The following is a 27,650-nucleotide window of genomic DNA, read 5'->3' as shown; positions in this document are numbered from 1 at the left end:
GTGTGTTCTCCCATGGGAGCTCTGATGGAGTTGTACTCTCTTCTCTCAATGTCGCAGCAGGATCAGGTGTGAATTTCTGCTCCACTTGTGGTCCCACAGTTTATCCTCTCACCCTTCCCACTCTCATGCAACGATGTGATATTAATGATCCCTTTAATAAATTATTCTTCACCCTTTTCCCCCCTTTTTTTAAACCTTTCATCCCTTTCGCCCTTTCCTGTCTGTGTGAAAAGGTGATTCCTTTTTTTGCAACCTTTTCATTTTTGTTCAGTCACTGTGCCTACCATTATTATGACATTATGACAAGGTCCATCTATTATGAAAGTGAAAATAAAGGGTATGACACCCAAAATGTACATAAACATTATTCATTATGGTGTTAGACTGCCTGACTGCCTCGCTGTGGTATCTAGAGGTTTAATTTTGCGTAATCTTCAGTTCATATTTTAGAAAAGTGGCTCCTGGTGACTAATTTCACTGTTGATTGAATGGAAATTTTAATTTACAGAAGCAGACTAGTCCATAAGTAAGAAATACACAGAAAACAGTTAAAATTAAGCACAGTGTATTAATTAATAAAAAAATTGCATGTATTAAGATCCATTAGAAATCATGAATCACATTCTTCAGTAGCCAAATTGTATTTTAAATGCCACTGAAAGGTGTGGTGTTGTGCTTTAGCAATATGTTAAAACTTTCCAGCCAACCACCGAAGTTTCCAGCTGACAATCATCCATGGACAAATGGTGATATCTTCATCTCCTTCCACACTTTGTCCCGTCCTCTCGAGTGTCAGCTGGGAGTTCTGTTACTTACACTGTGTGCATTCAATACGCCCAGTAAACAAAATAAACTCACTAAGTGTCAAGAAATTAAATATTCTCATACCTATTATCCATTTTAAACAGAAATTCAATGCACACCTTCTAGATTTAAGTTTCTCTCTTTTACCGCACTTAATTGAGCTTGATTAGCTCATTAACTCCTCGTAAAATACACTTCATTCACACTTGACAGAAAAACATGTAAAATTCACGAGCAGGATCTTTTAACGTTCATTCTGACGCAGGCTACATGCAACATTATTTCATTTTCTAGACAAAAATAATGCAGGTTCTTTTACGAGGTGTCAACAACATCTGGGCCATCCAGCCATTTCCTGTGTGTCGTCTGCCTGTGCTGCAGCCTTAGTTAGTGGCAGGCAGCTGGCAACGGTTATCTCATGTTGTACATTAATAAAATATTGATAAATAGTTTAAATGACTCGTATTTCTGGTGCTAACTAGTTTTAATCGTGTAGTCGACTAATGCATGCATCCCTAGTCCTAATAACTGGATTAAATCGGACTTGTTCACTGATTGCACGTGCTGTGAGGTCCACGCTTTTGCTTGTCATGTCTAAACTATTTTAATTGACAGGGATTACGGGCAAAATGATCAAGTTACTAACAAGTAACATAAAAGAGGCAGTTATTTTTCCTATAAAGCATGTAGACATTCCAGATGACAGCAAAGGGTAAAAACAATCATCTTGTGTCTATTTTGAGAGATATTACAGTTGTGATATGATACAGAATTTGTGGGAATGATGCATCGCTATTTTCCTTCTGACTGGATGTCTAAAACCCTCTGAAAGCAGAAGGAACTGATATGAAGTTACTTAATTATGTTGAAGCACATTCAATTATTTCCCTGGAATCTCAACTTCTGTCTTTAGTTGTTCCTCTTTCCACCTCTGTCCCTTGTGCAAGCTTCACCACAGACAGACGGTGGTTTCTGTGTTGAACTTTGTCAGTTCTTTCTAACCACCGTGCTTTTTTTCAGTGCCAAGTGTTCCTCAGTAGTTTGACTTTTCTGTCTCTGCTTCTTTCTAATCTCATGGCAGTTTTCATCAAGCGATTGCCAACACATCACATCTGTTTTCACTCATCAGCGTCCAGTTTGTTACAGGGAGTAAAGAGAAGAATATTGTGTGAAAACTTTAACAATGAATCTTCACTTATGTGAATGACATCTTTATATAGTTTAAGGGGCAACTCTATCTGTGTTGTTTCCTGGGTTTTTCAAATAGAAACAACCATTTGCCATTTGCAAAACCCTCAACCTTGGGGATTTATATGTAGCAGTGTCATCATGCAGAAACCTACGTCAGGTTATGTGGCAAAGCATTTTCAAGGGTTTGGGAAAATAGCATTTTGACCATGTATTTTGACCAAAATATGATTTGGAAGCTACAGAATTATGTAAAAATCTCGAAATAAACTCAGAAAATAATGGACCCATCATTTATTTATTGATTGATATGAATGTGATATGATCAACGATGTGATCAGACGCTGAGCCAACAAGCCAAGTCATCAAATGTTACTGTTTTCTTTAAGACAGCTGGTGAATATGGGAATGGATTTATTTACCTTTGGCTCTGTGCACCTCTTTGTGTTTCCTGCTTCTCTCATCTTGAGGAAATCCAAAAGTCAATTCTTTGTAGTAACGTCATTGCAGAAAGAATGATTGAACCTCGTCCTTTATAAAATGAGAAAAAAGCAGCGATAATCCACACGTGTAAATGCATTTAATGTCTTTATTAGGGGTGTTTAACTTTGCTCCATTGCTAGAAAGATGTCAGGTGATGTTACACGGTCACTGGACAAAGCAAGTAGTGAAACAGATCAACGTACGACAGTTAGCCCACAGACACGCAACTTAATTCCTTATACATGTTCTTCCCCGTGTGGTTAGAAAGCTATCAGAGAAACCTCAACATGAATGAATCAGATGCCTTTTAACCTGGTGAAATGTAAGCGTATAAATTATTTAACGGAGGGGAAAAAAAGGGCTTTCTTTGTGCTTCAGTCTTCTCTACAGTATGACATCGGGTATAATTTGCTCTCTTATTCATAACCTCTTACTGTTCCTCCTCGTGACCTTTGACACAAGGAGTACAACAGCAGCAAAGATGTGATTCAAAGATCTTTGTGCAAGGCAGCGCGTCCCACTTGTCCTTCCGTCTTTGTTGCAGTTGAAATTGAGTAACAAATTCTAACTTGATTTTTTTTTTTTTCTGGTCCTCTCTGCAGAAGTCGGATCATGGGCAGGTGTTGCTGGACGCCGTCTTTAAGCACCTGGAGCTGACTGAGAGAGACTACTTCGGCCTGCACTTGGCTGATGACTCCTTAGATACGCCAGTCAGTATGATGTTCTCCATCTACACTCTTACAAATAAACATGCTAACTAGAACCATATAGGGTTTTCTGGCTTGTCCCCATTGGAGTACCCTTTTTTGGTCCTGTTAGAAACTTTTAGAGGTTCCACTTGGAACCCATTCAGAGGCTTCTACTTAGAACCCAAAAAAAGGGTTATACCTTGAACCATTTGTGAAAGGTTTCACCCAGAACCCCCTCAGTGCCCTTTTCCATCAAATAAGCTCTGGTACTTGAACTAGTTCTGTCCAAAACCCTTGGAAACTATCTAGTGAATCGTCCTGAATTTCCTGTTCCAAGTTCTGAGTGGAACCTTTGCAGTCATTCCGTGCACAACTGCATCCCAAGAAAAGCAGGTGTTTTTTGGTTCCAGTTGGGAATCAACGTTTCATGTTCCAAACCAAGTTCTTATTGGTGGAAACGCTCAGAATGGTTCAAAATTAGGTGCTTGGACTGGAACAGTTCCAGTTCCTTGTTGGTGAAAAAGGGCCTGCTGGGGAATCTATCCAGAACCTTTACACCCTCTAAGGGTACTAAGAAGAATCCACTCAGCGTGTTCTATCAAAAAACCCTTTTATATTCCAAGGGCTTCACACAGAATCCATCCACGTGGTTCTGCGGTGAGCCCTTTGTCATTTTAAATTGACATTTGGCAAATACAAGGTTTCTACTAAAACTCTTTGAAATGAAGGTGCTAAGTAGAACTACGTAGGGTTCTTCAGCTTGTCCCCACAGGAGAATCCTCTTTAGATTCTGGTAGAACCTTTATGTAACCTTTATATAATAATTTGTCAGCCCAGATATTTATCATGCATCCCTAGTAATGTTCCACCCAGAACCCATGCAGAGGGATCTAAAAATGTATTCTTAAGGTTTTCTGAGGATTCTATGAAGAACCATATTGTGTTCTACAGATGACGCAAACACTTCTTGAATACTGTTGATTGTATATTATTGTCATCCACCATTTTAGCAACCTATGGAACAATTACCGTTGTGTAAGTGAGAAAAACGTGACCTATACTTCCAACAATTCCTGAAGAACTTTGTTCCAAAAAGGGTTCTGTGGATGAAAAGGGTTCTAAATGGAACCTCTGGTCACCTGATGACCTCTTTAACTACACAAAAGGGTTCTTCAGAAGAAAATGGTTCTGGGTAGATCCTCAGCCTTTCAGAAAGAACCCATTTGGAACCCTTATTTAGGTTTATTGTGTTTTATGAGTGTGTGCAGGAGGAAATGTTTGTGTGTGAGTGAAAAAACATGGCAAGTGTTTGGATGATACATCATGACTGTGTGTAAATAACTATGTAGAATGTACGTTTACTGTACGTTTAGTGCGTTTGTGTCTGCGTGGTGTTTTGGTATTTCTTTCAGGTGTGTTGTATGTGTGATCAGTGGTGAATAATTTAAACTGTGTATTCACACTGTGGAAATTTCACAGTGTCTCTAAGTGTCTCTCAATCAATATTTTACAGCGCTGGCTCGATCCCAACAAGCCCATCAGGAAACAGTTAAAAAGTAGGTGAAATCCACAACTAACCACTCCAGGTCATTTTCAGGACTCAGCAGAAAGTTGTAAAGCCAAGACATTTCGCCCAAGTCCAACTTAACTGACTGAATTTCAAAATGTAGCAGCTGTTTAAAGCAGAAGTCTGCAGTCGAGCCACAGTGACGGTTAAAAGTCCACACTCCACCTCAAGCAAAAGTCTCCAGTCCACACTGAGTGGGATTTAATATTCTGAATCTGCCTTAAGCAATGATTAAACTTCATTTCAACTCTGTTCTTCTTTTTTTGATAATGAGTAATAGAATTTGTAACATGTAAAACAATTAAAAAGTAGCCCTAGTGAGAAATGCGTTCCTCCTCGAGCAATGATTGAACTGTGTTTCAACTCTGTTTTTTTATGCAGAAGGATTGATTCATTGAGGAATAACCACAGGATTTTGTATTTTACACAGTGTGGAGTTAGACTGATTTGTTTATATGAATGTAGGCTTGTTATTTTCCACTTTGGCTCATTTATTCCACTTGTTTATGTCCTGGAGCAAAGAACTACAAAAATAATGTCAGTATATCAGTCAGTATTGCTTTGAACTGAACTCTTGACTTCTCATCTCATGAATTAGAGCTTTCTGTTACACTCTGACACTCTGCATGGCAACATATACACTGTGTTTACATTATCATAGTAGAAGTAAATGCACATTATCAGATGAGTGTTCAAGTTCTTTCTGTCAATACATACATTTATCACATCTTCAGTAGCTGCACATGTTGTCTCCATCAGATTTCCTCTCTAACTGTTATTATTTTCTGCAGGAGGGTCTCCCCATAACTTGAGCTTCAGAGTCAAATTCTTTGTGACAGACCCCAGTAAACTTCAGGAAGAATACACACGGTAAGAAACACACTGATTATCAGTCATGTAATCAGAGAGTAGGTGTGCGTTAAACGTTTTGAAGGCACGATGTGGAAACGAAGAACCATCCGAGTTGACTGTCCCGTTTATACCGTTGTCATTTGCCAACAATATGAAATAAAAGTATTCTGAGATTTTTGGGTGATTTTTTTTTTTTTTTATGAAGCAAGAGCTTATGGTTGTCATGATAAGGAATAATTCTTGTCTCTTTTACAACTAAACTCAGCTGGCTCGCTGCAGTTGATGATGAGTAACACCGCTTCCTAACTAGAAGCGATGCAGACAAACAGCTGTCCACATACACATACAATTTCACTGCAGCGCACTTAACATTCCTCCCTCTGTAGATGAATGAAGTAGTTGTCTGAGTTATGTTTTCATAACAAACATTTTTTTTAAATGAGTTTGTTTCTATATAGTTGGAGGACAGTTTACTTACTTGTAACTCCCTAAAGTTCCCTTTTTTCCTTCCAAACTCCGTCCTTTTTGAAGATGTTCCTATAAAAAAGCTGCTGATCATATTAAAGGTGCTGCTTCTTCTTAACCTTGTTAATCAGTCTCTTGTCGTCCCTTTCAACTGCTCCGATGAGGGGAAACTGAAGCATCAAGGATGTCACATCGATTTTAACCAGATAAAATAGGTTGGAGGTGCGTGACACTTCTCTGAAATAGAACCAGGGCGAGCGACTTTTCAAGCGAGCAACATGACGCTCAGCCTGTTTGCTGATTCACGGAGCAGGTTAGGGCATCTTCATTTAGGAGAACTGAAGCAGTCAGGTGGTCGCACGCATCACCTCCAGTTAGGAAGTGGTGTGACCTTTGACAGCTGTGTTCTTTAATGTTGCTACGGTTACAAGTTGGGTAGCGGATGAATTTTGAATGGTGATTTAACTTGAGATGAATTCCACCTGCCAGCCAATCAGAGAAGAATATTCACCCAGACCATGGTATAAGTTTGCTGGAATTACGTAAAGTAAAAAGGACGTGATATCAAACCGCCACTTTTTGAGCAGCGGCACCTGACAGATCTTTAGAAAACGTGTATGTCAGCGTCGGTGTTTTCCCTGATTAATGGTCAAAAACTATTAAAACTGCTGTGCTTGTTTCCTACTCTGTACACTTTGTCAGTTCATTAAGTCCACTAAAAAGTGTGTGTCAGAGATCCCACAGTAATCATTCGTCTCTATGCCATGTGACCCAATGACTTAAGATCAATGCTGAATTGTTTTACTACACTGGACATATTGGACACATATCATTTTTTTTTTTTTTTCGTCTTTTTCTTAATGATTTTATTTCAGTATCAGGCTCTGTGCCCTTTTGTCCTCCTCTCCAGTTTCGTTGACAGAATGTAATCTTACTGAATATATAAACTGATGAACTGAAGAAGTGAAGATTAATTACGTTGAAAAGATGAAAGAAAATCTCATCCTTCTATTATCAGTACTTTAAGGTGCCATTACTCATCCAAGCTCTTGTTAACAGCACTGTTTAACCCCCCTGTGTTGCTGCGTACTACACCGCCAACATCATAAACAGCCCAACAAAGCCGTCAGGAGTGTGTTTTGCTCGTGACTTGTTTTTACAATACAAATGGATCAGCGCGTCAAATTCAAGGCTCACTATTCACTCCTGCACGCTGCACACAAAGTGTTGATGAGGCTCAGAGAGCGAGGCCATGGATGAAAACACACCAGGCAGGAAAGGCAACACGACACTGTGACGTCTCCTCTGCATGATGTTTCTGTAGAGCGCAGTGCTGCAGATTATGAAAATTTTTGCATGAAACAAATTTTTATAATTTTACTGAACATCTACAGAAAGAAAATACACTTACCTTTTATTTACACAATATACAGTACAAATCTTTTTGCATGAAATTGTGAATGTGTCATTCTCCTGTTGCCTGCACACTTAACATACCCATGCTTGTTAAAAGTGCATCAAAGCAGTTGCTGATTAAAGGCACAATAGTTTTGGCATAAAAAAATAATTTTAACAAAGGCGACGGCCAAAAATACAAAAGTATCCCACCTTAAAGTTAGACTGGCAGGGAAACCCTGTTTGTTGTACTACTAATTACACAAAGGCCTCTGCTAAAGGGTGTCAGTTGATTTTATATATCAGACCCTCACAGTTGTCACCTTTTTAATGTGACCAACAGGCGTCTGTTGGCTTCTTGTCTTTACATCATATTATATTTAGTTTAAAGAGAGGTAATGGTTCACTGTTCTCTTCTCCTAATGCACCGTGTCGTCTCCCCCCTCAGGTACCAATATTTTCTTCAGATCAAGCAGGATATATTAACTGGAAGGTGAGTATGTTTTTTCTTCTGCCTCAAAAACAGCCTCTCTAATAGAGGTTGTAGTGGACACACTAGTGGTTGTAAAGAGGTGAATGACGGGAGGAAATATGAGTTTATATACATGCACACATACCCAACAGGCTCAAATAACCATTACTGCATTTTCCTTCTTGTTTTCTTTAGATCAAAAAACTCATATTGACATTTTCCTATATTACTGTTATTATCAAAGAGAATTCTGCATCGATCCAATGTGTAATGTCTGTATATATGTGTGTGTGTGTGTGTGTGTGTGTGTGTGTGTGTTCTTGTGTCCTCCAGATTGCCCTGTCCACACAACACAGCCGCACTGCTGGCGTCCTATGCTGTTCAATGTAAGTGGCTCCCGAAGCTCCCTGGATACATCCACTCCACATAACGATGGAAAGGCAATTCATTAGGCCTCTCTTTAGCTACACACACTGTTAAACGTAATGACTGCGGTTGCGCCACTGCATTTATGGCTGCTGCTCTGAAGCCATTATGATTCAATTAAGCTGTGTGGTGATATATGATAGTATTTGCAGTGATATGAATATTCAGTGTGATTGGGGTGTGGTTTATACGGTCGAGACTAATCAAAAATCCATAGGCCAAATATGGTACAGTAGCAAATAGGAATGTGCTTAAAGAATGGCGACTATGCATTATCTTTTATTTCATCCCATCATATTGAGTGAAGGACAAATAAATAAATCTTTCAGATGTAATATCTGATTGAATGTACCAGATCCCCAATTTAGCTACATGCCTGTATTTGGGCAACACAATGAATTATAAAGCACTCAGTTCTTCCCTGTTTGTTAGTCCCTGCTTAAAATGCTGTTCCAACACCTCGTGGCCTACATTTCCCAAAACTACTGGCTAAAAAAAAAAAACACCTCCTCTCTCTTCAGACCTACAGAGCAGTCAGTCAGTGCCAGTGGACGTTCAGCCTCATCTACTGTTGTGATTTAGTGTTGGGGTTAAATGCTGACTGGGCCCCTCTGTCATCAGAATAATGACTCCTGACACACTGCTCTGTCTGTCCGTCTCACTCGCTCTTTCTCTTTTATTGTAGCTCATTGTTTTCACGCAGCCTGCTTTGCCTTCTGTCTCTTTCTTTCTTTTATCTCTGTTTAGTCTTTCTCATCCCTCTCTGCTTTACCCCCCCCCCCTTTTTTTTTTTTTTTAGCGCTCGTAAACCCCCCTCTTCCCTCTGCTCTTGCCCTCTTTCTGTCCTCCACCTCTCTGGCATATTTTGTGGGGAATTTGCACTGCTCCAGTATATAGGTCAGAGAGGAGATTTGGCCTAGACTACCAACATCATGATACTACTGCTTTTACCCACATGCACACACTCTCTCTAGCGAGGTCCGTGTTGTCACTTCTCTCGGTGCCAGCCCAGATTATGAAGATAAATGTTTGCTTTGGGAAAAACGGCTTGAAGCAGCTGCTATGCTGCTAATTCAGTTAGCTCGCCTCAAGTGCCAGCACTGATCACTCTAAATCCCACACTAAAGCTTGCATTCTCAAAACACCACAAATCCCACCCGGCAGACCTACATTCTTGTTTAAAATTGACCAACTGAGTGAAAACCATAGCAACCCCCTCCTCAGAAATGAGGCATTTCAGTAAAAAGAAAATCTTGAAAGACACGTTTTTGTTTGTTTGTTTCAAAGCAGTAAATGTGGGCTTTTGTAGTGTTGCTTTTCAACTACAGAAATGTTGCATCAGCAAACACAAAGCTGTTTTTTCAATTGATTTCCATAGTGCTCCTTTTAGAATTTACTCATATTGCCAGTGGTGGCAAACATACAGTCAGGTTTGTAATTTAGGGTCTCATGTGCATAATAGTAAGCATCTAAAAAGTTTTAGAAAGGAGTTTTTATACAAATTCAAAATATTACATTTTTGTACACTCTTGTGATATTGGGTTTGAACTCGCTGTGCTTATGCTTGCATAAACAAAATTAGAAGAAACAAAAAATCTGCAGTGTCATTTGTCCCACCAAACAGATGCGACAAACCATCTCGCTAAATCTGCCTCTGAGTCTGAGCGAGCTCAACAACAGGGAACCGAAGCCTTTAAATCGCTCCAGAATCCTTTAACAGAATCCGTAAATGGGTTAAAACACCAAAGTCTCACAAAAACACAAACAAACTTTTATTTAGGCTGTACTAGTCCAGTGACGAGTGTGTTTTATGAGGTAAAATTACTGTTTTTGTCAAATGAGTCTGGTGGCTGTGAAGAGAGCATAGACGGCATCTTCAGTTCCCTGGTTTTACCAGCATTTCATGAACCAAACAACTAATCGATTAATTGAGAAAGTGACAGATTAATCGATAATGAAAATAATCGTTAGTTGCACCCCTGCTCTGCAGATAGAGACACCAGTACACTCCTCTAGAAGGTCATAAGTCATGACTGAGAGCGAGTCTATACATGTGTGTATTCTTAGGAAAATCCTGCATTGTCTACCTTAATAAAGGGAAAGAATACACACTTGCACACACTTGGACTAAATTACCCACAATGCATGAAAATGCATCACCACAAATGGAGAGTTGAATGTCTTGTTTGTGCTGTGATGGTCGATAGCTTCATGATATGAATGAATATGAATATATAAAGAGAGATCAGGCTGTCAGCTGGTCTTTGAGCTTCATTTGCTGTAATATTGAACCTTTTTAAAGTAATAACTGCAGTATAAAATAAAACCAACATGAGCTTACTGTTCTCAGATGTAAGCTATTGACTGTACATATATTCCTCCCTGGAGCTGTGTGAACATCAATAAGCGGGTGAGCTTGAATTGATTCGTTGGTCAATATGCTTAGGCTACCGGCTAGTAGGTTAGTCCAGGGACTACTTTAGTGAATTGATGCTTTTGAGCTCCAACCACCAGCGAGTGAGCTAATGGCTTTGGGGATTCGCTTTGAGCTCCTTCATTGTGTGGGCTCTGAAAGCTACCAGAGATCTGGGAATCATTTCTCTCTGCCTGTTATCTGCAATCACTCCTTTCTTCATCTCTGAGTAGAAACAGATTTTTGATCCTATGGTCTTTTGTTATTTTGAGGCACATCCTGTCTGAGTGTTGTATGAAATACATTTATTAAAAAAAGGACCAATTTATCGATTCGAATAATTTTTAAAATAAGAATGTGAATATGTACTGTTTTTTTTTTTTTAACTCGTCTATGACAGTAGACTGATTATTTGTATTGTGAACAAAACAAAACATTTGAGGACGTCATCTTGGGCTTTGGGAAACACTGAGCGACATTTTTCACAATTTTCCTCATTATGTCAACCCTCTCTTTCTTTCTGTGTTCAGCTGAGTTGGGGGACTACAGTGAAACGGAGCATACAGCAGGATATCTGTCAGAATACTGCTTCATCCCCAGCCCCCCCCAGGACTTCCACAAAGAGGTCTCCAAACATCACCAGCAGCACAGGTACACACGCATACACAGACCAACACATTCAAATGGTCAATACCACACTGTGAAAATACTCTGTTACAAGTTAAAGTCCTGCATTGAATGTTGAATGTTACTGAAGTAAAAGTGTGTGAGTGAAATCAGAAAAACGTACTTGAAGTATTCAAAGTAAAAATAGTGAATGCACAGAAATATCCCACCGTGACTGTTACACCTTCACAAGTGATATTATTATTATTATTATTATTATTATTATTATTATTATTATTGTTACTCATGCATTAAGGTAAAAGCAGGATTAACCTGCTCATTGGACTCCAGGCCGGAGTGCTGGAAAACCTTGAAAATGCTTGAATTTTAATATAATGTTTTCAAGGATTGAAAAGTGCTTGAAACAGCTTAGAGTTGTAACAGCAGCTGTAAAGAGTATTGGCCTGAAAATGAAAAATTAATTAATTTATTGAAATGAGTAATTGTGATTAATTTTTATTGGCTCAGCCATGTGGAGCTAATTCTACTTACAGACAGGTGACGCATTTTGAAACATGAAACTTTGTCACCCTTCTGTAGCATGCCATCAAGAAATATAATTTTGGTTGTTTATAGCACAATAACATCTGATTGTTATTAAGTTATTAAGAACTAAAATGAGGCCTAATCATTTTGATAATATATATATGTATATAAATATGCCATTAACCACAGCTGTATGGTGCTGGAAAAAACTTCAAAATGCATCTTAAAAATGTGTGTAAACTGCTCAAATTGACTTTTGAAAGGTGCAGGAACCCTGAGATGAAGAGGATGTAAATGCCGCAGTGCTAAATATTGTTATAATGATGCCATTTGTTGCTGTAGAGATCCTTGAAAAAAAAAAAAGAATAAAATCCTTGGCATACTCTGTAAACATTAGGATAAATATCTGAGAATATAGAATACAAGAATAAACTATACTAAAATGTAAGAGTAATATATTAGGATACCAGACCAAAAAAAAAAATAGGATAACATTTTATATTCATAAGACAAGTGTGTAGTGAGGTAGAGTGGGATTGGAGGCAAAATGTGCAGAATAGCTCGTAGCAGTACAAGATGTGGAGCCACGACCACAGTAATGAAGGTGAAATCAGAAGCAGTGCAAAACAGAACTGAAACTATCTAGAACCTTTTGCAGAGAATTCTCTGTGAGTGCTGTGTTCTCTGACAGAGACAGAGGCGAGGTGTTATAGAGTGTTATTGCTTGGAGCAATAATGAATTTTGCCACTATTGTGCATCATATTGAGCAAAAAAATCTTGAGAAATATTTAAGAAAACTCAGTGTTTTAAGATGCACACAAATACAGAAATGACTCAGTTTATCAGACCTGGCTGTTGTTACTTTATTCATGTCCCTGATTGCTGGTTTCTTTTGTTTGTTTTTGTGCCCTTCCCTCTCTCTCTCTCTCTCTCCTCCATGACTTTAACACTCACTCTCTTCCTCTACTCATCTCATCACCCCTCTCTCTGTCTCTCAGTGGTCTATCTCCTGCCCAGTCAGAGTTTAATTATCTGAACACAGCACGCACGCTGGAGCTCTACGGGGTAGAGCTGCACTATGCAAGGGTAAGTAGAGTTTTATTCTGCCACTGTTACCTGCTACTTTTCATGCTTTGGTGTCTGTTAAAGACTGATGTATATACGGTTTGTGTTTCTGTGTTTGTCTGGTGCCTCATACTTCTTTTTTTCCTTTTCTTTTTCTCTGTGTAACCGTTTCTGTCTCTCCTTCCTCTCCTCCTCAAAAACTCCGAGCGCTGTAAGATTATTTGGTCTGTATCAGCCGTCCACCAATGGTATCAGAGTTTATATCATGAAGTCCCAGTCTGCCCCCGCTGTGACAACATGTTTGATCCGACGCCGTTTTCGTTCCCTCAGCAGCTGAGGAGGACTGAGAGCAGGTTGGAGGAGCTGCAGTGTGTACAGTTGGTGTTGGTGCCCACATCGTGCAGAAATGGCACACATTGGCGCTCCGCTCTCACTGAAAACAGCAACAGATAGTAGCAGAGTGGCCATGCCATTCTTTACATTGATTTGTTTTATACGTTTCTTTTGGATAGGCATGAAGAAAACATTGCATGAAGCTCACTTTTTACTGGTCTAATCTGCTGTAGCTACTGTGCTACGGTAAAAGTAGTTTAAAACGCTAACAATCCACAATCCAATCATGAATAATTATTAAAATACAAAATGCATATTTTTTCCGTTTTTTGTCATTTAAGTTTAATTTTAAGTTTCCTTATTGAACAAATGGCTCCCACAGACAAAACAATGTCAGAGAGGCGCAATTGCTGTCACTTAATTAATCTGTTAATGGTGATTGATCGATTTATGATTAGTTATTACCATGGCTAATAAGGATGATGTTGCATAGCGATGTATGATATATCAAATACTGTGATGTCGCATTAAAAAATGTCTTGCTTACCTTAATTATTTTATTTTATTTCATTATTTTTATTTTAAAAGGACTGCTACTCACTGCTACTTGCAATTGTACATTTATTCAAGCATTCATTGCCAAAAACAATTAATGCCAATTTTTTCCAGCTACTTTTATTTTATTATAATAAAGAAGGAAAGGAGAATCATTTTAAATCAAAAGAAAAAAATAATTTTATATGAACAAAAAATGCTGTATTAGATAAATTTATATATATTTCCTAGTTAATAAAGGTTTTTTGGTTTTTGTTTCACATCATCTATAATAATATGGGGGAATGTAATTGGATTGTGACTATGGATTGTAATATTAACTGCAAACACACTTTAATAACAGTGAACCTTCTCGCATGTCATGAGGTTTGTTTTCGGCCAGAAAGTGATTAAAGAAAAGTGATTTGTTGCTAATTATTTTGAATTAAATAAGCATTGCTTGCATCATTTCTTCGGGGAGTAGCCTCGCTTTTATATGTAATAATCTTTTTGATAAGAATCAGCAGCTAGAAACCACCATCGTGACGAGATTCTCTCAGTCTGGGTTCAGTGGTTAACTTAAGTCTCCATGTTGGTTTTCCAATTCAGGCAATTCGTGATTATTGATTAGAGACTGTGTATCAAAACTGTAAGGAAATCAATTTTGTTGACTCCATGAAGCAGCACAAGACAAACATGTTTCAGCACTCTGTCATCATCAGGATCATGTTGCACAGGCAGGATGTCCAGTGTCAACTGTATAAAATTACATCTCTGACTTAGATAATCAATTAGGACAAAAGTCTGAACATGTTGGAAGGTCTTCTCCAGTTCACTGTGGATGTGTATTGGATCCTGGCCTGAACCCGTCCTCACAAACTCTGTTCTTGTCCCACACAGGTTCTTCTCTAGTCTTAGTTTGAGACATCTGGGCTGTTTTCAGCAGTGTCTTACTTGTTTTGTATCAGGGAGGAAGCCTCCCAAAGATGTCTTTCTCTATTTTTTCTTTTTGTTATTCTCTGTTTCTCTGTTCGGCTCTGCTCCCTCTGCTCCCCTGTCTCCACCTTCAACACACACACACACACACACACACACACACACGCACACACACACTGCTTCACACACTCCTGTTTTCCTCTCTGCAGGACCAGAGCAACACAGAGATTCTTATCGGGGTGATGTCTGCTGGCATTGTGGTTTACAAGAACAGGGTACGGATCAACTATTTCCCATGGTGAGTGATGCACACGCACACACATGCACACACACTCTCTGAAAACATAGAATTACATGTGTCTTTAAAGGGTGACTCCATTTCTGTTCTCTTCTGGGTTTTCAAAATAGAAACTCTTAATCAGCTGTTAGGAAAAAAGAACTCCTGAGGTGGAGTTACCTTTGACAGGTGGCAATATTTTATATGTAGTTCCTTCAGCCTCAAGGGTTTGTATAGCAACGTCATCACATGGAAATCTATGTCAGATCACGTGGGAAAAAGTTTGAATACATAATGAACACACTTGAGAAGATATAAAAACCTCAAAAACAAGAAATAATGGACCCTTCCTTCTCCCTTCCACGATATTTATCTGCAGCTTTGAAGAGCCGATTGACCCGGAACAGCTGCTAGGCAAAGGAAAGATGTAGTATATGATTTCTAAACAGTTCCAGATGTGTGTAATGCACATCTGGTTCATTCATACTCTGACAGGAAGGGGGTCACCTGGTTTCAAACAAAGCTACAGGTATGACAAATATTCATAACAGAGCAAATTAACTGCAAGATGGAAAGAAAAGCATCTTGTGTGGGGGTGTCACATTTTCAATATTAAATTGAAAATCAATCAAAGTGATCTTTAATTTCAATAATCAATTTGAAAATGTAGAATCAGTGATTCTCTCAGCTTTTTTTTTTGTTCCAACCTCGCCTTTTTTTTTTCCAGAGAAAAAAATATCATTTCAGAGATGACACAGTGTAGCTTACTGGCTGTTATATGACACTTGATACCATATACATCTTTCTAAAGAAGAATTTGAAAATGATAATGGCGGCTATCAGGGCATAAAACCAATGATCTGTCGATCTTTACAAATCCAGACTTGATGGTCTAACTATGGTGCAGCCGTCAGTGCTAAAAAACAAATCAAATGGTGACAATAAAATCAAAAGTCAAATGGAATCGTGGTTTTTGAGAACCATGACATCCCTAACTTGGTGTGAAAAGCTCCTTCATGCAGTCAGATTTTCATTCCAAAAGTTTCAGTTGCGAAGTGTGAAAACTGCTCATTGTTTTGGTTGGAGAGCCGAATCTCGACAGAAAGAGATGAAACATAAAACATACATGCTTACTGTACAAGTTCAGCAGTTTCAGTTCCACCTGCTGAAAGCCCACGAGCGAGAGCGCTGAAAACCAAGTGTGTCGGTGAAGCCGCTCCGTGGCCGACGGCAGAAAACCTGGCAGCTCTCAGGTGTGAAGGAGAGGAACCGTGGATGCAAAACAGAGCACTGCTAGAAAAAAGAAGCAAACTTTTTCCATTGATGCCTAGAAACACAGTAACTATGAGTTGAACTGTTGAAGCTTTGCTGCTGTGCTTTCTGTGGTCCCAGTAGTAATTATTGACCAAACTGTGGATGTTCATGTTTCAAACTCTCCTCTCTGTCCGTCAATCTGCTGCCAGCTCCACTTCAACCTCCTCCCGGGACCCTTTTTGCTGAGTAATGCGCTGCGTAATATTTTGGTAACCTCTCACATAGTGATTATGACATGACATATTAATGTTTAAGCCTTAGTTGATCTTTGCTAGAATTATGCAGATGATTCCACCAGATTTTGTCGAGGGGGAGGACTTCGGGTTAAACTAGGGTTCCTGGAAATATTACAGACATCAAATCTCCCTGTTCTCTTTCTCCCGTTATCCTCCATTCACCCCTCTCCGTCTAATTCACTTACTCTCGTCACTCTTTATGTCTCTAGCGCTCGTTCTCTCTCCAAAGCATCGATTCTTGGAAACCTCCCGTACTCTGCTGCTGCACTGTGGGAGGCTAAATGTTAATGGGTACTGGGGGTGGGATTGTAGCTACTCAAATCCCTGTAACTCCGGAAGATAATTCACTCGTGTGTAGGCTTAACACACACACACACACACACACACACACACACACACACACACACACGCACACACACACACACACCCTGACCAAATGCACGTAGCAGCTGGCGTGTATGAGCGTGTGTGTGTCTGTGAACATCACTGAAAGTCTGACAGCAGTAAGATGTTTGTGGTAAAACGGGTTTGAGTGTTAGTATGCAGCAAAATCAGCATATCCAAATTAACACGCTACCTAAACTTTTAAATTAAACACTTCTTAACATAAACCAGTATTAGTTTTTCTGAATGCTTGTATGTAGTGTTAAACGTTAAATCAGTCAGGTTTTTTTTTTTTTTATACTGGTGTTAACCGATATTAACACTGTAAGGTGTAAATATAGCTCTTTTGAATGACTAAAGATTACTTGGAAAATAAAGTTTGTTAAAATAAAGAGGTTAAAACACATTTATTTTAAAACATGTGCACCTATTTTGGTAATCAGTTAATTGTCATTTGTCATTTTTCGATCAAAAATGTTAAATCTTTTCCGGTTCTACCTTCTTAAATTTAAGGATTGTTTTGTTTTCTTTAATTTGATGTTTGATTTATAAAATGTCAGAAAATGGTACAGCCTTACGTTAGCGCTCGCTCACCACTGAAAAAAGAACAGGTGCCACAAGATAAATATCAATATCATAACGTTAAGAGAAAGCAACTCATTTTAATTTTAAATTTCAAATCACAGGAGGTGCGATATTTATCAAAGGCAAAATATGTGTCAAAAAACTTTTAAATGAATGAATGTTGTGAGGCAGAGATGTCTTGTCCTATAAATCAGATTCTACAGACTTAAAAAAAATCTTCATTTGGTACAAATTCCTGCAAAAAATCAGACCATAGTCATTTTAACAGGTTTTTCAATAAGAATAATAAGATTAATGATGTACAAATGATCATTACCTCTAATATCACAATTGCAATATCAGCCAAAATAATTGCAATTACGTATTTTTTCAAAATTGTTCAGGCCTGTTTCACATCAAATATGTGAATGGAAAACCACACACAGAAGGTTTATAGGATGAGTTATGAAAATTTGAATTCTGCTCAGGGACTTTCTTATGAATTGTTAACTCCAGAATGAATGAAAAAAGAAAAAAAAATTCAAAAAACTTGGTCCCAAAAAAAGTCACTTGGCTCTTAGACCAACTGTTTGTCAGCTGAGAGTTAAATATCTGGAGGATAATTAGCTTTACACTTGCTCAAATTTCAGCAACATCAAAAAAATGAACTCCTGTCAGAGGGTTTTTATGCTGCTGACATTGTGGAGACCTGATTCATAAATCTGGGGACTCGCCTACCATTTGGTGACAAAAAGCCAAAACCGTGAATTTTTTTGGGTGAAGACTTGGTTTTTGGTCAGAGTTTGGTTACGTCTCCCTGGAATGAACGTAAATCAATACAGAGGCCTCCTGAGTGGAGAAACAACAAGCTTAAGCTAGTTTGTGTGTGTGTGCGTGTGTGCGTGTGTGTGTGCGTGCGTGTGTGTGTGTGTGTGTGTGTGTCCATCCAGTCAGTTAAGCTAAATTTAGAGACCAACAGCGGCGTCCTCCGCAGCTGTCCACTACTATGTGTGAGGAAGAGAAAGACACATTAATAGAGTCTCTCAAACCTGTACTCACTGGTTTTCTCCTCTTCATTTTCTCTTTCTTTGCCCTCTCTAATAACGGTTTACGTCTGCTTTAGTCCTGTCACTTCTCCTTTTTGTCATTTTTCTCGTCATAAATTGAAGTGCACGATACAGTAAGGAAGGGTCAAGAACGAGAAACATTTCGACTTTTTTCCTCTTTCCTATTTCTGTCCACAGCAGCCTGACAAATGAGCCACACTTAGATGGGGCATGACTCACACACTGTGTGTGCGTATGTGTGTGTGTATGTGTGTGTTTGTCCATGCAAGTGTGTGTGTGAGTAAGTATGTAAAATATATTTAGCAGGGAGCGATGAGTCACAGCAGCAACAGAGCTCGAGGGAGGGATTATGTTACTCTGCTGCTCATCAGCAGACCTCTTACTGTGGCCACGCGTGTGTGGTCTTCTGATTCCAACATTAGTTTGTATCGTTTCTTCCTCTTTAGACACATGAATAGAAAAACAGACAGATTTATGAGAAAAGATGCAGATCATTGAGCCACTAGGACACTCCAGTGAGGTCGGACTCTTATGACCGAGGCTCTGCAGCGATGCAAGGAGGGTCAGAGGTTATATGAACAGTTGGGGTGTGACACATGGCTCAGCTTACTCGAAGAACAGGCGATTCATTGAGAAGTTTGCCTTTCAATTCTATTTATAAAATCCTGAAAGAGAAGTTTGGACCTGCTGTGCTTCTATTCAGGGCTGCTCTGTAAATCACAATTACAATGAAATTGCAATATGGCCAAGCGAATCCAAACCGCAGAACCAGAACCAAATCGCAATTTTTTGAAAAAGGAAAAAAAAAATGTAATGCAAAACTGATCATTTCCACTAATCACACTGCATTTTTTGGGCCATGCTACTACTGACATTTTCCAAAATACACCGACTGACTTTGAGCTTATAAATTCTTAGAGTTTTTTAGGTTTATCAGAACAGGAGAGAGGCTCTTCGTCTGTGGAGACACTGACGTGTTTTGGATTGTTTTGTCTTTTTGTGTTTTCAGGTTGAAAATAGTGAAAATTTCCTTCAAGTGCAAACAGTTCTTCGTCCAGCTGAGAAGAGAAGCGGTAGGTGTACACACAGACACACACACTCTCACATGCATACACACACAGCTTAACCACCACTTCCCTCCCACCACTGTGTGTTGTGAGCAGATGTAGTTGTGTGTGTGTGTGTGTGTGTGTGTGTGTGTGTGTGTGTGTGTGTGTTTGTGTGTGTGTGTGTGTGTGTGTGTTTCTGTATATGCTAACTCTATAAATGTGTGTATAGATGCCCTGCAGATGTAAGCTGAGTTGTGTCTGCATATGTGTGTGTAATCAGTGTCAGATTAACCCCCTGCTGTCTGTGTCCTGGTTGACTCTGCCTTAATCCCCCACTGTGTCCTGCATCTTTTGATTGACATGTCAAGCTCTTTCTATTCTTCTTCTTCTACTTCATGCCACAAACAATTCTACAGATCTATATACTGTCACAGCCAATTGGTGTTAGTTTCTACCACGACTCATCATTCACCTTCTTATGGTGCTCTCAGAATCAAAGCTTTCATTGTTTATGTAAGAAATATTTAGATATTGTTGAGATTTAACAGTTAATTGATACAATTTTTTAAATGTATTTAATGGCATAAACGTCCCCCCCGTTAGTTTGAAATTCTTTCATTCCCAACCAGCAGGTACATCAGCAGTTGCCAGGGATACGTGGAAAGATTGTAGAGTAGCCCAACAGATTATATAGCCAGAAGTTATGATATAATTTAAAATGTCCACATTTTGAGTTAGCCGTTACACTTGAACGTATCGTGTTGCATTCGAGAATGCATCAATATTAGTTAACAAGTAAGCAGAGAAGGCTAAACAATTAGTCAGGTAATGAATAAACAGAGGAAACAACTAAAAAATAATGGATAAACAGTTGAAACAGTGACTAAAAAATAATGGATGAATAATTTTTAAGCAAGCTAAAAGCACAGTGGTAAAGGATAAATAGTAGAAATCATTATCCAAAAGTAATGGATAAATAGTAAAAAAAAAAAATTACTTAAAAGTATTGGATAAACAGTCAGAACACTTAGTTCAAAGTAATGGATAAATATTAGAAATAGTTAGCTAAAGTTAATAGATAAATAATCAGAATTGCTAGACAAAAGTAATGGATAAATAGAACAGTTAGATAAATGTAATAAATTAAAAAAATGAAAAACTGAAAAAGTCAAAAGTTAAAAAGTTAAAGTAATGGATAAAGAGCCTAAATACTTTGCTAAAAGTAACAGCTAAACAGATAAAACAGATACAGATAAAATAGTAGAAATATTTAGGTAAAAGTAATGGATAAACAGTAGAAACACTAAGCTAAAACAAATGGATAAATGGCTGAAGTAGATAAACTAAAACTAATGATGAATCAGTTGAAATGTTAAGTTAGAAGTAATGGATAATAGATAGTACTGTAACTGGTAGCAGTAGTATCTTTACTACATGTATGTATCTTTACTGGTCATCCTCTGTCACCTCACGCGACCCGCTGACTCGTCTCCTCCTCCCTGTGAACAGACTGAGACCCGGGAAACTCTGCTGGGTTTCAACATGGTGAACTATCGGGCCTGTAAAAACCTGTGGAAGGCCTGTGTGGAGCACCACACCTTCTTCAGGCTGGAGCGGCCCATCCCACCACAGAAGAACTTCTTCGCCCACTATTTTACCCTGGGCTCAAAATTCAGATACTGGTGAGAACCCGAGGAGACACACACACACGCACGCACGCACACACACACACACACACACACACACACACACAGATACACTCTGAGAGGAGCATGGAGAGAATCCACATGAAAAGTCCTGCCTTCAGCGCCTGACTTTGACAGATTCATTCAGACACACGGGGGGGGCAGACTCGTGGATTCTTATTGACTTTAATTTACCATGTCTTGCATTTTATTAACAAAGGTTTTAATTTTTTGTTGCCCTTTTGTAGGATAACATAAATACAGTAACATCATAAATAACAGTCAGATTCTCATGTTTTCATGTAAAAACACACCATCAGTCGCAGAGCGAAGTCAGTGAACAACAGCAGAGATGCAGCGTTGGACAGACAGAAGAGTTGATGACAGCTTCACTTGTTACCGTGACTAAGTGCCATGAAACCTCGCGAGTAAAAAGCAGATACTTTATCAATAAACCTGATCAACAAGCATAAACATGATGCTCTGTCCACTCTCTTGCATTCATCAGCTATATTTTGCAGAAGCACAGGATTAATTCTGCTCTGCTTAATTCTGCTGCCACTTCAAAAACAGCAGTTTTTTTTAAATTAATACTAAATAACTGCTTTTTAACAACAGGATTAGAATTGAACATGTAGTAAAACGTGACCATGAAATATAATTTTGGTTACATCTCAGGGTTCAACATTTATGTTTTGTTTTTGTTTTTTTTTCCACCAAAAATCTACTTCCCTGATGTCAATTTTTACTGACCCCTGTACAGACTGGCTTATTTATTAGCATGTATCAAATAGTTAATTGTCATGTTTAATGTTGGGCTGCGATGTCGATAAAGTGTCACAAAATAACGAAAATCTCCACCCTAGATTTTCAGTTTAATATGATAGTAAACAGAAAAAAGCAGGAAATATCCATATTTTGGAGGCTGAAAACTGAATTTTTGTGAAAAATTACATTAATTTTTACTTTACTTTAACTTTTACCAGAAACAACATTTAGTTATATTTAAAATGTTCAATTCTAATCCTCTTCTGTTAAAAAGCAATTATGTAGTAATGAAGAAGAACCTAAAAATGCTGTTTTTAATGTCGCAACAAAGTCCAAAATACAAGTGAGTTTAGCTTATTCCAGGCAATCTGAATGTGAGTATTATGTTTAATTAAATTAGTTTTTTGTAGGCCCTACAATCCAGACTGATTTTGGTTCATATCTTTAATGCCTCTGCGGGTCTGACTGTGAAGTCATTAAATTTCATTCTAAGTTGTCTTAAAAAGATCTTAAAAAGTCTTAATTTTAACTCGGAGAATCCTGGAGGGACCCTGTTGTCTCGCTTTCAGTCTAGAGGCTGAAGCATCGGAAAGCTACTGGGTTCCTCTCGTGCTTCCTCCCCCATGAAAACCTAAATTTAATTATCCAGCGTTTACCTCAAAAATGAGGAAAGAATATAGAATATTGTTTGGCCTTGTAAATTCTTATAAACTTTAAGGAATAATATGTGTCCATGTGCAGAGATCCTCGACTGGTTCCATTTGTGATAGGCTGCACATTTCTCTTACTGAAAGATCGCAAATAGAATCTTTTTTTCTTGTGACAGTTTAGTTTGTCTTCATTGGGAACTTTCTATTTCCTCTTTTTATGAAATATGAGTGAGAGATGAGCTGAGAGTCGGAGGTCTTGTGATGCATTATTGAGCAGCAGTGATGCAACATCAGCGATCTCTGCTCTGATGTTTGGCTTGATGGTGTGTGTGGGTGTTTTTTTTTTTTTTTTTTTAACCTTTACTGTAAGATATCGACTGATTTTTCAATAAATGCTCAGCTCCTAATGAAGGTGTCATTTTCACTGATCGGTAGAAAGCTTTCACAAAATATAATTCTGGTTGTTTAGAGCTCAGTAACATCTGATTTAATTTGATGAATAAATGAAATCGGGCCTAATCATTCTGAGCATAAAGCCTTTATAGATATGTTATTTACCACAGTTGTAAGGTGCTGGAAAAGTGCTTGAATTTAACTTTGAAAAGTTATAGGAACTTAGATTAGATTTTCAGCCAGTTTCACTTGAGTTAAAGTTTTCCAAGACAGTCCACTGACTGACTTTCTATTTTTCTTTTTCTTTTTCTTTTTTTTTTTCTCTAGCGGGCGGACGGAGGTGCAGTCTGTGCAGTATGGGAAGGAGAAAGGCATCAAGGACAGGGTGTTTGCCAGGTAATCGTCTTTTTTTAGTTGGTTGAGTGTAGCTGTTATAAACTTCTATGAGGAGACGAACGCTACAGGAACTTGTCTTCTCTTGGTCTGCGCAGATCTCCCAGCAAGCCGTTGGCCAGGAAGTTGCTGGGCGGAACCGACTGGGAGTCGGTCAGCAGGAACAGCCTATCAGACGAGAGACTGGAGACTCAGAGCCTGCCCACTCGCTCACCGCCTGGGACGCCCAATCAGTGAGTCCAAGTGTCAGAAGACATAGCAGGCTGAGGTTCAAATCAGATTCATTTTAGACAATTATTGAAGTGGAAATTTTAAAGTAATATAATATGATATAACTTAATATAATAAAAACATATTCCATACTGTAAGGTATATATAAAATTACTATTTTAACGACAATTTAATTACAGTAATTAAGTGTTAAATTCAAGCATTAAAGCATTGACAGTTCAAGATTTTTTTTTTATGTTGGTAGAAAAAATATTAATCTTATTGTTAAGTCACTGTTGTCTGGTCTCAGTTATTAGGAAGCCTGTTCTGACAGGGTTCCCTCTCTTTTACATTATCCTTTACTTCATGTGCAGCCAGGTCTGCCAGCTGCTAAAGAGACATTTTTTTAAAGCTAAGGAGTTGTGCTGTAGTCAGACTGAAATTCTGAAAAGAACTGGAAGATCTTCCAACTCTTCAACCAATCGATAGATCGATGGGGGAAAAAAAATCTGCAAGTTATCTCTTGATTAATTCAATCAGACACAGTGCATTCTGCCTGCTTGCCTAAATGGGTGCTAATCAAAGGCCAAGCACATGAATTCATGCAGTCTGACCTTTGTTTTTTTCACATGTAGCCATATTGTTACCTTCAGGGCATGTCTGTCAAGTAAATATGCACAACAGCAGCACAAACATGCACACACACCAGCGACAAGGATCACAGAGGAGCACTGGATGTCTTCCATACGTAAACGAAGCTAACAGATATATGGCCTGCTACTGTCGTATTTACTTGGCTTCAAAAGAGGTTTAATGCTCACACGGTTACTCTTGACTGTCCGTCAGTATTGCAACATTAGCTCAACACCTCCCCAGCCTGTAGCCACATTAGCAACATACTACTGTCACATTTCTGCAGGATTACCTACAAAAAAAAGTTAAAACAACGTAAAACATCACAAAACTTACAGCTCTCACATTAGAAGTCAAGTCACAAACGATCCAATAATAAATAATATATTTTCAAAAAAATACAAGTGGTTTCAGCCTATTAAAGGAAATATCAACACAAGTATCATTATAAAATGTTTTACGAAAAAATGTATCTTTAATACTTTTACAGGTATGGCCATTGAGTTGGCGTTAAATTTCATTCTAAGTGGTATTAAAAATATATTAAATAGTCTTAATTTTAACTTGGAGAAACCTGGAAGATCTATCGTTTAGCTTGACCAGCAGGTGCTCCTTAATAAACTAGTCAGACGGAGTAAAATTCACACACATGGTGTTAAGAAAAATAAACTTTTTATCCTCAGCTCTTCTGTCCTCTGAGGCTGGCAGCTGATGTGGTGATTTGTGCTCGTACTTTGACATGGTGTCAGTTAGTCTGGAGCCAGTAAATGTTCAGTAAACAGCTTCTCACTTAAATATAAAATACATCAGGTCTACATACGTCCCATCCCCCCTGGAATGATGGATTAATAGCTTAATTGCTCCTCTTATTAAAGAAACACCAGCAACTGTCTAACTGATGAGAGTTTAGATCGGACAAGAGCTTGACGATCAACAAACGGACCAGAAGGTGTCAGCCCTCCTAGGGAGTCTTCTTTTCAGGAGCGTACTGGAAAACATTTATGCTGCAGAAGTGTCATTAAGCAAGTCTCTGAAGCTCAAACACGATGTCTGCATTGTTACACCCATAGAAAGTCAAGAAAGTATTGCATAGTTTCACATCCATGTTCTGATCCATTCCTGCAGATTGAATTAATAAGATTTCCGTTATCAATACCAAGACGATACTTATTCTAATTCTAATTCTTATCTACAAGAACTTTGCCTTAATAATATTGTCAAAGTTGTGATTAGTAAATACGATGGTCCTGAGCTGTCATTGGATGCCAGCTTTCAGGGACGTCAGTGTTTGATGCCCGAACCAACGGACACGTTTCAGTCAGCTAAAATTCCCAGCCTTTTAACATTACGTTTTTTTTTTTCTTTTTTCTTCATCAGGAACTCACTGTTTGTACAAGAGGGCACTAGATTACGCCCGTCATCCGTTGGCCACCTGGTCGATCATGTGATCCACGCTTCACCCAGCCTGCCCGTCTTCTCCTCCAATCACAAGTCAGCATCGTCCACGCAGGCCAACAGCATCAGCTTGGACTCCACACCGTAAGTTTCTTGCCCTGTCTTTCTTCCTCTGTGTTTTTGTTGCATACGCATCTCTCTCGCTTTCTTTAAAGACGTTTCCCTTCAGGGGAAAAAAACAAAACAAAAAAACATCAACCTTTGGGAAAAGCGAAATAAATTTCAGTGTAAATGAAGTGCCTCATAAATAAAGCACCCTCCAAAACAGCCGCCCTTTAATTTAGAAGTTTAATTTTACTCATCAGTGTTAGTGCCACTCTGTCTGAGTCTGCTGCTGAGTTGACTGCTTTTTAAATGTCTGTCTGTGTCTCTGTGGCTTCTCCCAACTGTTCACACCCTCTCCCAGCATCACTTAGCTGGCCCCATTGAAAAGATGAACCCTTTGAAAACCAGCCTGTAAAAAGTGTTTACAGCGGGTAGCAGGGCGGAGAGGTTGTACAGCAGGGCTGAGCTACGAATTTGTGTGTGTGTGTGTGTCACACACTATAAAATATCTGGTGAATTTCTTTAACTGCTACAATAAAGTTACACATTTCTGTTTCAAGGCCTCAAAGCATCTGAGTAAAAGTTTGTACACCTGCTAATGATTTGATTCTGAAAACAAAAAGCACTGATGTTTGGAGTCTTTCTTTCAGTAAACTTCCGTACTCACACACCTCAACTCTTTGTTAAGAATACTTTCTTTGTAGCACGGCCTTCAGCAAGTTGGCATTTGATAGAGGTGTCCCTTATGACTAATTTTTCTGCAAAGTAGATGGAAATTTTAATTTAGACAAGTCTAAAACTAAGAAAACACTTGGATAACATTGAAAAATTTAAACCTGACTGCCTGACATACACTGCCTGGCCAAAAAAGATTCTCAGTGGGGTTCAGGTCTGGACTCTATGGTGGACAGTCCATGTGTGAAAATGATGTCTCATGCTCCCTGAACCACTCTTTCACTAGTTGAACCTGATGAATCCTGACATTGTCTTCTTACATGTCTGTGTCATCAGGGAATAAAAAAATCCACAGATGTAAAAACCTGCTCATTCAGTATATTCAGGCAGTGAGCTGACCTCATTTTTTGGACTCATAATGTTGCTGAACCTTGAAATGAGCAACTGAAGCAACCCCAGACCATAACTCTGCCCCCACAGGTTCGTACTGTAGACACCAGGCATGATGGGTGGATGATGCCCCATCACTCTGGAACAGGGTAAATCTGGACTCATCAGACCACATGACCTTTTTCCATCGCTCCAGAGTCCAATCTTTATTCTCTCTAGCAAACTGAAGCATTTGAAGGATATGTCTTCTGATGTGGTTGTTTAAGAAATGAGAAGCTGCTCACTGGGTTCAATAACAGCTGAAACATATTAATCACTGCAGTCATTATCCAGTGGAAGCCTCTTACCTGTTTGCTTTAATCCAGGTGCTGACTTTTGTCCAGGCGGTTTATGATATGTGGACTGAGAAGGTGTGAGAAATGTACCAGATGGAACAAATAATGTTACTCTCCAAAGACTCCAAAAAGAAATATTTATTAAAAGACGGAGCCCTGCCATTGCCATACTAATACAGTAGAGTGATCTAAATCCTCCTGCATATTCTGAATTATACATGTATCTTTGTCTTCCCAACTTGACTCACCTCTTGATGCATATACATACATTCATGCCGCTGCACACACACACAAACACACACACACACACACACACACACACACACACACACACACACACACACACACACGC

At 38.7% G+C, this 27,650-nt stretch overlaps 1 protein-coding gene across 1 annotated transcript in view; it reads left to right on the top strand.

Annotated features, from left to right (window-relative positions):
- ptpn4a (protein tyrosine phosphatase non-receptor type 4a) overlaps positions 1 to 27,650 on the top strand; it is a 98,418-nt gene that overhangs the window by 51,606 nt on the left and 19,162 nt on the right. The window contains exons 3-15 of the mRNA XM_084725543.1: positions 3,078 to 3,185; positions 4,678 to 4,720; positions 5,523 to 5,601; positions 7,892 to 7,936; positions 8,249 to 8,301; positions 11,285 to 11,405; positions 12,906 to 12,993; positions 14,985 to 15,073; positions 19,627 to 19,690; positions 21,176 to 21,348; positions 23,490 to 23,558; positions 23,654 to 23,788; positions 25,776 to 25,937. Coding sequence (XP_084581669.1) covers positions 3,078 to 3,185; positions 4,678 to 4,720; positions 5,523 to 5,601; positions 7,892 to 7,936; positions 8,249 to 8,301; positions 11,285 to 11,405; positions 12,906 to 12,993; positions 14,985 to 15,073; positions 19,627 to 19,690; positions 21,176 to 21,348; positions 23,490 to 23,558; positions 23,654 to 23,788; positions 25,776 to 25,937 — 1,229 coding nt within the window. The remainder of the gene's footprint in view (positions 1 to 3,077; positions 3,186 to 4,677; positions 4,721 to 5,522; positions 5,602 to 7,891; positions 7,937 to 8,248; positions 8,302 to 11,284; positions 11,406 to 12,905; positions 12,994 to 14,984; positions 15,074 to 19,626; positions 19,691 to 21,175; positions 21,349 to 23,489; positions 23,559 to 23,653; positions 23,789 to 25,775; positions 25,938 to 27,650) is intronic.

Source organism: Lutjanus erythropterus, chromosome 8, assembly GCF_056507025.1.
Source record: "Lutjanus erythropterus isolate fLutEry1 chromosome 8, fLutEry1.hap2, whole genome shotgun sequence".
NCBI classification, from domain to species: domain Eukaryota; kingdom Metazoa; phylum Chordata; class Actinopteri; order Lutjaniformes; family Lutjanidae; genus Lutjanus; species Lutjanus erythropterus.
Note: the sequence above shows the minus strand (reverse complement) of the source record. Positions and strands in the feature narration are given on the sequence as shown.